The 12,046-nt window shown below is 43.9% G+C and overlaps 1 protein-coding gene across 1 annotated transcript; it reads left to right on the forward strand.

Annotated features, from left to right (window-relative positions):
• The first annotated feature begins 1,778 nt into the window (after positions 1 to 1,778).
• LOC135395624 (death-associated inhibitor of apoptosis 1-like) lies at positions 1,779 to 11,496 on the forward strand. Its single transcript, XM_064626724.1, has 4 exons — positions 1,779 to 2,031; positions 6,896 to 7,074; positions 7,867 to 8,110; positions 11,324 to 11,496. The coding sequence occupies exons 1-4, from the start codon at positions 1,779 to 1,781 to the stop codon at positions 11,494 to 11,496; spliced, it is 849 nt and encodes a 282-aa protein (XP_064482794.1).
• The last annotated feature ends 550 nt before the right edge of the window (positions 11,497 to 12,046 follow it).

A 12,046-nucleotide genomic window follows, 5' to 3' on the forward strand; every position in this document is an offset into this window, starting at 1 on the left:
GAACACAGAAGAAACAATAACACCACATACAAGTATCAACTGCCTAGGACCCATCAAAGAGTGAAGTCACTCTGAAAGGTTAGCCGACTGTAGGACTCGAACCCACACCATCTTTGTTATCTGTCGAGGGCTGTACCAATTGAGCTGAGCTAACACACCTCCACACAAACGCACACATTCATACGACGCGGCGACGCAAGCAGTATCTGTTGAACACGATGGAAACTGTCGTATAAAACGTGTTGAAATAAACGTATGAATGCGTGCGTAAGCGAGAAATCATGTAAGAGTGAAAGGGGAACGAGTGAGTAAGTGAGTGAATGTGTTTGTCCCTACAAACGACGCAACCTTGGGAGGGGTTGGGGAGTTGTGTTGGCTTTGCTCAACTGGTAGAGCCCTGGGCCGACGGAGCCCTCGACGTCAATATCGAAGATGCGGGTTCGATAATAGGCAAGCCTGTGCGATGGGCAAGACACGTAAACGAACACAAACACGAAGGCTCAAGCTTTCGAGCCTTCGTGTTTATGTTTGTTTGTATGCATTTACGCCATTCTGCCAATGTGGGTTCGAGTCCTACAGCTGGCTAACCTTTTCAAGTACTTCCTCTTTTCATTGTATAGAGTGCTCCCTGACTGCTTTTTATATTAAGACGTATAGCGTACTGCTGAAGGGACTATCAAACGACATATTCTCTGTCTTTTTCTTTTTTGCACCGAAAAGATGTTTGTGAAAGCACGACGAAAGCCGACTCTTTTTTCGTGAACAAGTATAGACGACATACAAGAACCTATACCAACTTTGTTCACGTAGCGACGCAGCACAGTGGGCGATTGCACATGGAGTTCGGTGTGTTATTACCCATTTACCATTTTCCCAAGGTGCCTTCGCCGCATACAGTAGACCACCAATGTTGCACACACAAAGCATGCTTGTCAAACTACCCACAATTTTACTGTTTCGGAAGAAAAAAATACGCGGTAAGTGTCTCACGTGACCCCTACGCTGTTCGAAAAATTGTGCGCTTGCACATTTGTTCGTCCTGGCTCCTTCACTCGTACGTAAAGGAGTATCATTGGAAAACCTTGAGCATTCCATCGCTTGGGCCTTATGACACCACCGTAAACCGCAGTGCTACCAGGATTGGCCTACGCTCCTTGGTGAAAGTCGCTTGCAAACTCAATGTAGGGAGGCACCGATAACACGCGTCAATACCGTTAACAGAAGACAAGAATTGGGAGGAGCAACACGAAAGGAACATGGATGTGCAATGAGGAGGGGGTTAGAACCGTACGTGGTTCCAAAATCGCGCACATTAACGGCGAAGAATTTATGATATAAAAATTTCCTAAGGGCAAGTGCTGTGTTCAGCAAACATTTAACAATGTGCTTTCGGTATAATTTACTGCCCATTAAATACTTCAGCTGTGCCAAAAGATTTTGCCATCATACTGCATAGTAACGTGAAAAAAGGAATGTTCGTTGCCTGACGACTTTGAAACACATATGCCTAATGGGTGTCTGACTCGAAACTCCCGTGTAAGTCGTTTCGGTCGTAGTTGGTTCGCGACTAAAGCCTCGAATGATGAATTATGAACGAAATTTCGTAGAGCAATTATCAGCGCTGCAAGTTTATATCTTCGTCGATATTCAGTCCTTAACGTAACACTACCATCAATATATCGGACGATCCGATGTTATGCCGATGATGCAAATAACTGTTTGCGTAGTTGTGAAGTATCATGCACTCACATATCTTTCGTTTTGGGACAGGCACTGTCATGGTGGATGCTACCTCTGAGATGAGACCTGAACTAGCCTACAGTTCAGAAGACGTCTGTGGAAAGAAGTGCTCATACCTCGCTCGTCCAGAATCGCATGGAAATCGCGTGAAGGAGTATGCTGTGGCCAACACCAGGCCCATACATGAGAGGTACGCGTCGTTCGCTAGCAGAGAATCATCATTCGACCTTCATCCCGCAACTGCGAAGGGAAACGCAGAAAAAATGGCAAAAGCTGGATTCTTCTACACTGGTAATCAACCTTTTTTGTTTCGTCAACTGATGCCTCCGTGTACCAGTTGAGAATTCCCCGGTTCGAAATTCGTGCATAGTTGAAAGTACATGCAACATTCAGATGCTTAGGAAAGAGTGCAAAAGAATAATACGAAGAGGAAATAATAGGATATTCCCCTTTACCCATTTATGGGCACAACGCCTTGAAATAACACTTAACGAAGTGGTTGCCTTCGTCCGCTCTACGGGAGACAACCGTAAACGTGATGGGAGTCTTAGGCGGCGGCAGCATTGAGCCCCCGTAAAAAAAAAAAAAAAAAAAAGAAGAATGGGTCCAGTTTGAAAATTCGGAATTGGTACCAGCTCGTCGTGCTCAATTGGTTCCAGTTGTGTTTTCGGCTACCCATTGGTCTCATCCAATTGGATCCAATTGGCGCCCCCATTGCAATTGACTGGCATACCGACATTTACCAATTGAAAACATACTGGCCTCTCAGCTCGATCCAATGGGTTCTAGCCAACCGAACCGTTTGGACCAGTTGGTGCCAACTGGCCTCCCAGCTCGATCCAATGGGTTCTAGCCAACCGAACCCTTTGGACCAGTTTGCACCAACTGGCCTCCCAGGGCGACACAATGGGTTCCAGGTAACCAAACTATTTGCACCAATTGGCACCAACTGGTCTCCTAGATCAATCCAGTGGGTTTTAGGCAGCCTTGTTGGATGCAACGATTTGGAAGCTATTTGAGCCCCAATGGGGAATAACTGGCAACTCGTGATTTACCGACTGGTGCCTTACTGGTCCTTAAAATAAACCCAAATGGTAAGCTTATTGGGTAAACCCAACTCGAAACAAGTATTGATCAATATGAGCCGACTGACAAAAAGGTGTACTATGCAACTGACTGCTGTCCACACTTCGTTGTCGCCTCGACGAAGGAATAGTACAATGCACAAGTACACCGCTAGGAGATGGTGAAAAAAAAAATAGATGTGAATTTATTATACTGCCTTTTTTGACTAGAGTTAATGACTGTATAGTAGCATATCGATGGAGAGCTGAACCGTGCCACCGGACAAATGAATAGAGTGCTTCAGTGTCTCTTGAAGGCTTGAAAACATGTTTGGCAATTAGAGTTTGGGTACATGCTTGGTTGTCGAGCTGCCAACAAAGCATACTCTGCTGCTGTTACCCTCATATTCGATGTTATTTACCTTTTTGTAGAGTATCACCTATTCCACTGGAGTGCTTCAGTGTCCCTTGAAGCCCTGAAAGTATATACAAGCATGAACAGGACTAGCATATGTTCGCTGTATACATCTGTACACATATATGTAGTGCTTGTGCTGCCTTTATGTTCAGTAGTATCCACCTCCTGCAGCAACCGTTTTAGGCACTGTCATGTGCAAAGACTCTATATGAAATCTAAATAGATTTGAAAGGAAAGTAAAGTGATTTCCACATTGTAAAATCATCAATGTGGCCCGATGGGCATCTGTGGAACGTCTAAAATCCCAAGCGCTGGGAAAAAGACAGAAATAAGGACACGGCGATTCATAAAACGCATGCACAAGCACTCTGCCTGAATATGTGCCGTACCGGAACCCCGTTTATAATAAAGTTTACGAGCACACGATTAGGGTAGTCATTTATCACGAACGCACTGAATTACGCGGCTGAGATGTCACCGCGCCTCTCGTGGCCGTTGGTCGCTCGCGGATTCAAAAATGCCAGTAGCAGCCAGCCGCTTTACACCACAGTTTAGTAAATGGCAGCGATCATGGCATAAAAATAAATTGCTTTTGCTGATATACGTCTAATTAATTATTACGGTATTTTCAAGTACATTGTGTCTGCACTCGGTGAACAATTGGTATCACGAAATGAATAAAAAAGGATGGCTGCAATATATCGGCTGGATATCACTATAACATGGCGGCCGCGGCGGCCCTTTTTTTTTTTCATGGATATTGATTGTTGTTGATGTTGATTTTAATTGATGACGATGATCTGGGTGTTTTGTGATGCACAAACTAGTTTGTTTAATCATATATTTTGAATCACCATCCCCGCGTATCGGCAACATGTATGGAACGTTTACGTGATGACAGTTTAAAATTTGAAAAATAATTGGGAGTGCCAGTTAGATTTCCAGTTCGCAATGGTGGTGTGTCCAATTGAAACTTAGGAAATTAAACCTTAGTTAATTGTTACAAAGTAGCTAAGGCAACTTTGTCAAATTGGGTGGTCAATTGAAACATGTGACGTGACAGACTATATTTATTTTCCTTCTGAAGTATGAGTATTGGAATTTCAGTTACCAATTAGCATGAACCATATGTGACTCCAGCGTCTAATTGGTTATCCAGTTCAACATTGACCGACAACTAATATGGCTAGGAAGCCGGCTGGAGTTGGAATTTGGTTTATGAATTCCAATTGGGCAGCCCAGTTGGAACTGAAGTGCCCAGTGGGTCCCCATTGGATTTTGTATTGGTCTAGTTGATTCCAATTTCAGCTTCCAATTGGACCTTGACTTTCCAATTGGCTGTCCAACTGGAGTCCAAGGAGCCAGTTGGACTTCCCAATTTGTTTTAAAATCCCCAAGTGGACATCCAAGTTGAATTAAAAAATCCAGTTGGCTTTCGTGTTGGTCCAGTTGAGTCCTATTGGTATCAATTCAAATTTCCAATTGGACCTATTCCTTTTTTTTTTACTGGGGCGACAGGCAAACCCAAAGCGAGTGATCCAACCACCGTGTTCGTTCATCTCCGTGTTTGAGGAAAAAAAAAGGGTCTGGATGCTTCTCGTCACACGCAATGGCATACTGGAAATCAGCAGCGTTCGAGCAACCGACGCCTCAAAACTGTGCCTCCAGTACAAAAATCGCCCTTAGCACGAATGGCAGCTGCGAATTACGGTCTCCACTTTATATTCACTTTTACACTGTTTTGTGTGAATGAAATAGAATTCGTCACGCTGATGGAAATTTTGGGTTAACTGCTTTGAAAGTTGTGCACCTACTTTTTCAAGTCATTTTCTTCAAGCAAGGTCCCCTGAGTAGTTCACAATCAAAATGGGAAGATATTCTGCTATCCAACAACAGCAACAAAAAAATCGTCATACCTATCATTTTTTTAGAGTTTAGACAGTCCACAGGCAAAACAAACGATACGCTATGAGAATGTTCGTAGAAACGTCGCAATGAAATGAAAAGGTCGGCACGCGTAAATTAATCTAATTTGGCAGGTTTACCTCGACAGTTAACAAAGTGAACATATCGTTTTTAGTTCACCACCTTGTACCACTGCAATACGAACACTGCCACTTTTGCATTGCATCTGCGAAATTTTTACATATGAAAATTACCTCTTGAGCAAGTGTCGCACGTACGTCGCACTTCACTTTCGCCTGAAGTGGATCCATTGTGGAAGAATTGATATTATTTTCTATTTTTCTAGCTCAGTTAATCGGATTAGTTCAATTAACGCGTGACATTAGAACAATCTGCTGTAGCGTATCTAACAGGCGTTTTGAGCATATAACTCAACGGTCTACACTATTATTAATTGCTAAACTACCCCCTCTAGACACAAGTACGGTCCTCCTTTCTGAGAGATCCCGTCAAGTTCGGACGCCATCCAATCATATTTTTATTGTAAATATATCGTTTCTACTTCATCAGTATCAATCGGAAGGGAAACTAAAGAGCCTTTTACCTTTTGTAATAATCTTGGGCATCCCAACGAGTGTGCCCACAAATCTGCAAATAACTAAAATGAACACAGCAATCGCGATATCCGCGAAAGCCGAGGATTGTTGTTGAAAAAGAAACAATTTCTCACGGGTTCAGGAATTTTGACAGATCACATCCGGCGAGTTACAACCCGCTGCACTTCAAGCTGTTGAGGCGGTTTGTCTGAATGCCAACAACGACATGTGAGTTATGTCGTAAAAATTACTCACGTTATAACTAATATGAAGCCATCCTGCGAGAGCGTTGCAAGTAAAATGGACGAAAACGGGCGCAGTGTCGTGTGCTAGTGCTGAACGTCTCCCGAAGCATTTGCGCACTTTCGGCAGGGGAACGCGACGCAGCGACCCGCTGCACAGCGCACATTTCGAAGTCATGATCGCATGTTATTGCTCCTGGATCACAGACCATGGTACCGAAAAGTTCCATGCGAATTACTGGAATAGCTTTTGTGCGATTTGATTAACTTCGCTGCAATAGGAGACGTTGGTTTGTGAGAGTTTGGCTGCATTTCTTCTCTAGAAAAGTTACAATAGCAACAAATGACTGCACGCCTCCGAGAAAGATGAGCTGCATGCCTGAGCGGCGGCCGTCTTGAAGCTGCGTATCACTCATGCTCCGAAGACACAAGGAGCAAGAAAACAAACACAGTTGCCAAGCAGTGGAGTTGTGACGTGTCAGCGTTACACACCTTTATCAGGGTAGAACACTTAGAAACAGTGAAGCGTAAGCGAATTGTGGAGGTACCACACAGAGATGTGGTCCTCACACGACACGCTTAGGGTAGCCTTCACGGAGGCAAAGTCATTGTATGCTTATGGTCAATGCTTATGGTGAGGTGTGTATACTCAAAATGCATTCTCTCTGTCTCTCCAAATGCACGACACTAGCGATTCTGACCATAGGGCACAAAGGGCTAGTTGTGAATAGTCTGTTGCTTATCGGCAATGCTCATCAGTGTCGAACTACCTGTTCGAAACAATTTATCATAACCACGAGAAACTTGCATTTCAAACCGACAAACAGACAGGAAGAATCTTGACACTGGAAGTGATTCCACATGGCCTGATTACAAAGGTGCTTACGTGGTTCTTATACTTTGCGTGATCACGTTCTTCCCTCCGCGCAGGTGCTCAAGACCGCATAACCTGCTTTCAGTGCGGCAACTCCCTCTACAACTGGAGCGATGAGGACGACCCACTATCTGAACACGCCAGGTGGCACAGAGACTGTCCTTACGTCATCCTGCAGCTTGGTGATGAGGCTATCGAGAATATTAGACGCGAACACAGCAATACACTGGCAGAGGTAAGTTACCCTCCGCCCGCGATAAAGCTGAACAACCTAGAGGAATCTAGTGAAGCAAGCGCTTGTACAACCGCAACGTGTACCGTGCTAATAGCATGAGGCGCAAATTGTACGTAGTAGCTGATTTGGGACAAGTGGCTTTGGGGTGTTTGTTCACGTCCCTCTGTTCCTGTATTTGGTGGACATTTCCCCCTGCAAGCGCTCCCCCTTTATTTTGTATACTGAACATACTAAGTTATTTTGTTCTAAATTTGCTGAATATTTTTCGATTTTTTTTACTTTGTTATGCACTGCACCTTCTCGTTGCTGTTTGGCGTACGTATTTAGTGCACGCTTTCCTGCTGTGCGTAGTGTCCGTTCCTCGTGGTTTTGTTATAAAGATCTCGCTGAATGCTTTGCTGTTGAATTTAGTCGGCGGAGTTGTTACATGCCCAGAACTGCACATAGTCTGATTCGTACTGGATGTCCCTGTTGTCGCTGTTGTTTGTATGGTAAAAACACATCATGTTAAATTTGCCTCTAACAATAATAAGTCCGGCTATGTGTGACGCACATGTACAGGTACAGGGAGGACAGTAGTAACGAGTAAGACAAAGAGAAGTTAGTATAGAGAATTGAGGAGGAACCGTGTGGGGCATCGATCTGCGGAATCTGAGCTCAGATTCTCAATTATCATGTGTCAATAGGCACAAACGCCATTCTAGTAGACGTCTTCCTCTGGAAAAGCCTTAATGCTACCCGTGTATCAAGGGTGGAAATGGGTTCTAACAATGTCACCATTCTGCCTTCCAGAGAAGTCATGCAGAAAGGAACAGGTCTGACAAAGCAACAGAGTTCTTGCTAGAAAACCTAAAATCGTCCTGTCTTGTCCGCCGCCTGGTTTTACAAGGCATCAACCCGGACATCGTGGAGTCAGCGATACGAGCAAGACTTAACAGCACGGGGTTGGTAGATGTACTCGACGAGCAAGACCTACGCGGGGCGGTAGGTGAAGTCCTATCTTTACCACAAAACGTGAGAACAAGTGAAGTTCCAAGTGAGTACTGCGTCTATTTGCAATGCATAAAATACAGCATGATAACTTGCGGATGCGACTGTGCTGCACAAAACGTGCAGACACGTAAGAAGAAGGAAAGAAGGAAGTCACTGAAAAAGGTTAGCCAGCTGCAGGACTCGAATCCACATGTTCTGGATTGCCTGTCCAAGGATCTACCAATTGTGCTAATCCTACACACCTCCCGAACGACACTCAACTGTGCGTCACCCGAAGAGACAACAACATCCATTCACTCATACATTCCACTTTCATTCTTACTTACGCACACTTTCGTACGACGGGGCGACGCAACCGGCATCTGTTGAACACGGTGGAAATTCGTGTTCTGAGTGTTGTGTTGTCCTTTTTTCTCTGTTCCAGCCTCGGAATATGAATTTCCGTCGTGTGCATAGGAGGGATATGACTGTCGATATCTTCAGCATGTAAGTTCGCGAGGCGGACTTACATGATGACACTATTTTACTACTACATTACTTCCTGCTGGACACAATGAAGCATGACAGTGTTTTAGTGTTTTAGCAACCGCCGGTTGGTGCCATGCAGATTATGTACCCGCTAGGTGGCTAGCATGACGTCGGTGGTACATGAGGGACAAACTCATGAACCGCTTCAAGTGACTTCATTTGGCACTGAATTAAGCGTTGTAAAGTTGTCAAGGTTGTCTCAGTTTAACTAATCATTAGTTACCGGTAACTGGAGAACTAGCATGTTAAACGGTGGTAGCACTAACTATCACGCGCGATAAACAAAGAAAAACGATTCAATATTCTTTATAGATTGATCAAGTGTTTCATTTGCATGCGAATCAATCCAACATATCTAATGAATTCATTTCATCACTTCGTATGTTTGACATATATTTGTCACTTTTCTGAAACGGTGTTTACGTACGATAGATTGGATTACAGGTCGGATTTCTCTTGAAACATGAAAGCTTTTCCGGAAGTATCGGTGAATTATTCTTCCATATCCCTCAGTGCAGAAAAAATCTGCGAGTCACACAATTGAGCCTGTGCATGCAATAAGATGATAAGTTAACATATATCTTGTTGAGAATTTTTGTTGCATACCAGTGTGTACCTGCCAAAAGAAATTTAGCACCGTATTACAATTATTTAACACGCTACAGGAGAGCAAGGAACGGAAAATGCACGTGGGTCAATGGGATGAACAGTCGGACACGGTCGGTTTGTTACACATACATGCAAATGGTGTACCTTAAATTTTGCTACGGTGCGGAAATGACCTTTGACTTCCACTCCGAACAACACGGTCATCCTACCCCACGTCTCTCCCAAGCAGCACAATGTACTGAAAGTCGAGTGCAATAGGGGTGGACGGTATGTGTCTTTATCAATGTTCTTTAGTTTCATCAGTCTGTTCAAGGCCTTCCACCTACCCGTCCACCCCTATTGCACTCGACTTTCAGTACATTTTGCTGCTTGGGCTGTGTCAGCAGTGCTACCGAGCGTTGTAATCGAGCAATAAAAAACAAAGAAGAAAAAAACGTGTGCAGTACAGGTGACTCCATGCGTCTTCACGTCCGACTCGTGAATTGTTTTTCAGCGCGATAACTATGTGCACGCGGTGTTACATTTGATAAAGAGGGCGCAATTTTTTCGTACAAAAAAAAAAGCAAAGCAAAGATAAAGCCATGCAGCACGCCGGCTTGTTGTTGCGACTCGAAAAACGGGGTACTCATCATGCTCCTGGGTTTGTTTAAATTTCTGCCAAGTCGCACACCCAAAAAACGATGCTACCTGGACATTCATGTAGAGTAGGCACATGCCAATATATTTCATTTGCGTTATTCGAGCGAACCTAGCTGCAATTACTTTACCAAAGACAGAGTCGAAGTTTTCTCGGTTCGTGATTTTTCAACTTATCCTCTTATTGCATAGAGAGGCTCAGTTATGGCAGGTGGACGCTACCAGCTTCTTTGTCTAGTGCGCTAACACTGTGGGCTACCTTGCTTACCTCTCCTGGTCGCCAAGTTCCCCGATGAATTTGTTATCGAGCAGAGGTGACCTTCGTCAAGACTACAAGCTTCCTCAGTATGTCTTGTATTTGCTTTCTTGGGATTATTCTAGTATAAAGTTCGCATGTCGTCTTATTTTCTACTTCTTACGGCACAATAGCATCACATTAATACTGATTGGTAGAAGGCATGGGGGCAGCGTTGGGTGACGTGAGGAAGAAATAACATTACGTTGAAATGTATCATTTCAAGTTAATGAAGGTTGTGGTAGGGACGGCAGATTCCGCATTGTCGAGACAAATCAGCGTTTATGTTCCCATGGAGTGGCTGGTCGCGCGATCTATTGTTCCTTACCCGACGCTCACTCCCAAGCGGAGTACAATGCCAGCACGTAGGGTCCCTCTTCCACACCCCTACCGCCTGATTGGATGAAGATTGATGGGAGAAGCATCATTACTTTCTGTGCCATGAAACTTCCGGTATAGACCAAGGGGTACGGCCTCAGACGGTATCTCAGCGTTGCTCGCTCGAGTGGAAGGAATATCTCATGTTGCCGACGCTCGAGGCAGTTGCCACTTTTATTGTAAATAAATTATGTTGCCACAACTTAATGTCTGGGCTTGTACCGGTGCTCCGGACACGAAGACGTGCACCGTAGGTTCCAATTTGTATTTGCCCCGTAACCGCTCTACGCAACGCTTGTTGGACATTCGTCTCTAATGTCATTGCACTGATCACACCACACTGATACACGCACTCAAGAGGCCACATTTTAAATAAAAATAATTGTATCTTCCCAAACAATCGTTACATATCTGCTGTGAAGGTATCATTTTCATTTAAATCAAAGACAAAACGTGACGGTGCACCAAGCAACGTGTCGTGCTTGAGCAATCGTCCCGTCTTCGTGACTTTGTAACGACGACTTCGTGGTGTTGATGGTTTGCGGTTTGCAGGAAAGACTGCAAGGGAGGAGCCAACGCGGTATCCTGACGACCCCAAAGTTTCAGAAAGTGCTCTCCTCTCTCTCAGAGTCACACTCCTTCTGAAATCACTGACAGTTTGAAAAATACCCTTTCATTTGAAATGTAGATGAGTAGTATGTTCGTACAATATTCTGCGGGCTGAATGAGGATTCTCAACCGCGGTTAGTAGTGTCGTCGTAGGCTCAGAGCCGTACAGTTTAACTTTTAATATTCGAACTTCTCTTACAGAAGCTGATAGAGGTGACTTGAGCAAGTGCATCATCTGCAAGACGGGAGACAGACGCATCATCTTCCTTCCATGCAATCATCTTGTCTCCTGTACTGGATGTGCCGCATTCAGCACCGTCTGTCCCTCATGCGAGCGCAAGATCGCAACCACGAGGGAGGTTCTCTTGGCCTGAATAACATTGATGATGATGATGATTATTATTATTATTATTATTATTATTATTATTATTATTATTATTATTATTATTATTATTATTAACGATATTAACGATTTTAGAGGTAGCATTGATAAGATTATGACTGAATTGTTGTCAGTTAAAGCAAGTGTAAGTCAAATTCCTCAACTGAGTGAGAAAGTCGAGGACCTCGTATCACTAAAGCTCGTAATTGAAACACTCCTACCTATCAGGGACACCATCAATGAGCTTAAAAGCTCAGTTACCTTCCTCTCTGCAGTTTACGATGAAGTTCATGAGACAGTAACCAAACACAACAGTGAAATAACTGACATCTCAAAGAAGGTAAACCGTCTGGAAGATAAGGTGAAAGACCAATCTGAAGTAATTCAGAAACTGCAGATTTCTCCAAATGAAAGTGAACAGTACAGTCGAAATTTGAATCTAGAAATTCGTGGTGTTCCTGTTGAGGCGAATGAAAACATAGATGATATAGTCAAAGACATTGCTAAAAAACTTGGTATGTTTGAATTTAAACCAGAACATG

This window comes from Ornithodoros turicata, chromosome 1 (assembly GCF_037126465.1).
Source record: "Ornithodoros turicata isolate Travis chromosome 1, ASM3712646v1, whole genome shotgun sequence".
NCBI lineage: Eukaryota > Metazoa > Arthropoda > Arachnida > Ixodida > Argasidae > Ornithodoros > Ornithodoros turicata.

Excerpts from the sequence above, each read along its gene's own strand:
- LOC135395624 (XM_064626724.1), top strand. The coding sequence starts at position 1,779 with ATGGTGGATGCTACCTCTGAGATGAGACCTGAACTAGCCTACAGTTCA. Across the intron at positions 7,075-7,866 it reads ACAGCAATACACTGGCAGAG|AGAAGTCATGCAGAAAGGAA; the intron begins GTAAGTTACCCT and ends TCTGCCTTCCAG. Across the intron at positions 8,111-11,323 it reads GAGAACAAGTGAAGTTCCAA|AAGCTGATAGAGGTGACTTG; the intron begins GTGAGTACTGCG and ends CTTCTCTTACAG.